Source organism: Loa loa, assembly GCF_000183805.2.
Source record: "Loa loa unplaced genomic scaffold supercont3.1622, whole genome shotgun sequence".
Lineage (NCBI taxonomy): Eukaryota > Metazoa > Nematoda > Chromadorea > Rhabditida > Onchocercidae > Loa > Loa loa.
This window is the reverse complement of record NW_018109801.1, coordinates 1-1,828: the sequence shown is the minus strand read 5'-3', so window position 1 is coordinate 1,828 and position 1,828 is coordinate 1. Positions and strand designations below refer to the sequence as shown.

The window sequence follows — 1,828 nt, the reverse complement described above, 5'->3', positions numbered from 1 at the left end:
AGACTGGAATGGGAGTTTCACAATAGAAATGCGGTTGACCGTTGACAGCGCTGAGTTTCTCGTTGATTCACCACCATATTGGGTCGCCCAACACCAATAGCTGGATACCATCAATCTCTTATGTGATATTTTCGCCGACATCTCCTTACATAACGCTTCATCCCTTACCAAAGTACATACAGTTTGCTTAATACGATCAGCTGCCTAAACAATCAGTAAACTTTCCACCGAGTAACCCTTTTAGAACGTTTCCATGTCCGTATTTACCCTCCTACTTTCTTTTTAAACACCCAACGGTTGACAAATAGTGCGAGGAATCATTACATCCAATTTTTGACAGGATAATTTGAGGTACCAACATAAGTGGTATATTTAATATATAAAAAAATTCAATTGCTTGTGTGAATAGCACCCTCTTAGTCTTTCATTATGTCGAGTACGACAAGAAACCATCCAAAAAGGAAAGAAGAGGCAGAAGGGCAGAAAACGTCTACAGTAAACGAAATTCGACTTGTCGTTTACCACTAAATCTCTATATAGCGAGCTATTACCAGCCATGGATCACACTGAACTAATTTCTTGACACGGTGATTTAACCGTTCAGTGTTGATCGATTGGAAACATCGGGAATCATTGTGGAAGATATCGAAAATCTGATTTACTACGGTAATTTGTTTCCACACGGCACGACAGTATCTAGAAAGCCTGGTACGAAACCTGACTTACACTAAATTAAAGAAAGCGTGAAAAGGTTTGGTTACATTTTGACACCTGAAACTTCGGTTCCATTGACAAATTATTGGTAAATCCGCAAATAACCCATCTCCCACATAATATCAATCAGAATTTATTCTTGTGTTGATACTGTTGCAATGAAGAATTTTTTATTCCATTTCAGATAAAACATTACATTTAAAATATTACAGACATAAATATAGCTCACAGTTTTATGGTCCTAAAGAGGGCCGTTAAAATGGCCTGAAATTAGATCACGTCATATTAAGGTCACTGTGCTTCGAAGTTGATGCCCGTTCAGCTGGCACCTTGGGAAGAAGCGCCGAGTGGATATTGGGTAACACACCGCCTTGAGAGATCGTTACATCGGAAAGAAGCGCATTCAGTTCATCGTCGTTCCGTATAGCTAATTGCATGTGTCGGGGACTGATTCGGCTTCTCTTGTTGTCACGTGCTGCGTTTCCAGCCAGGTACAAAACTTCGGCAGACAAGTATTCAAGCACTGCGGCAAGATACACCGGAGCAATGGCACCAATCCGATCAGCGTAGTTTCCCTTGCGAAGCAAACGATGAATACGACCAACGGGAAAGTTCAATCCAGCCTTGGAGGATCTCGATTTACCTTTTTTGGAGGTCTTCTTGTCCTTCTTCTGATCCGACATTTCAAACCAATTGAGATAGAAATGAAACCGACCAAATACAATAAACCGACCTGATACAATGACACAAGACTGGTAATAGTTTGTTATTTAAAGGTTTAATGGCAGGGCCAAATAGAATTTCGTCCACTGTTGATGTCTTCGCTCTCTTGCTTTTGCCATCTGCCGTCTGCAAGGTCTTTCACAATGACGTAGTCAGTTCTGCTTTTTAGTCAATTATTTAATTGTTCTGATGTATGCTGCTTTTGATTGCTAAATTTTTTTTTTGATTGCTTTTAATAGCTTAATTGAATTTCAGTACAGTTTGTTCCATTACTTAGTCGGGACCATTTCCGTTCTGTGTGATCGAATAATGCAAAGCTTGATTTAAGTGCCAATGATCTTAGTGGTTTCATTCCTGAAACTTAACTACTGTAAATAATGTCGGTAATAGT

At 39.6% G+C, this 1,828-nt stretch overlaps 1 protein-coding gene across 1 annotated transcript; it reads right to left on the bottom strand.

The window, feature by feature from the left end:
- Positions 1-989: 989 nt before the first annotated feature.
- LOAG_15196 (histone H2A) lies at positions 990-1,397 on the bottom strand (the record flags this gene model as incomplete). Its single annotated transcript, XM_003150688.1, has 1 exon — positions 990-1,397. The coding sequence occupies one exon, from the start codon at positions 1,395-1,397 to the stop codon at positions 990-992; it is 408 nt and encodes a 135-aa protein (XP_003150736.1).
- Positions 1,398-1,828: the final 431 nt, after the last annotated feature.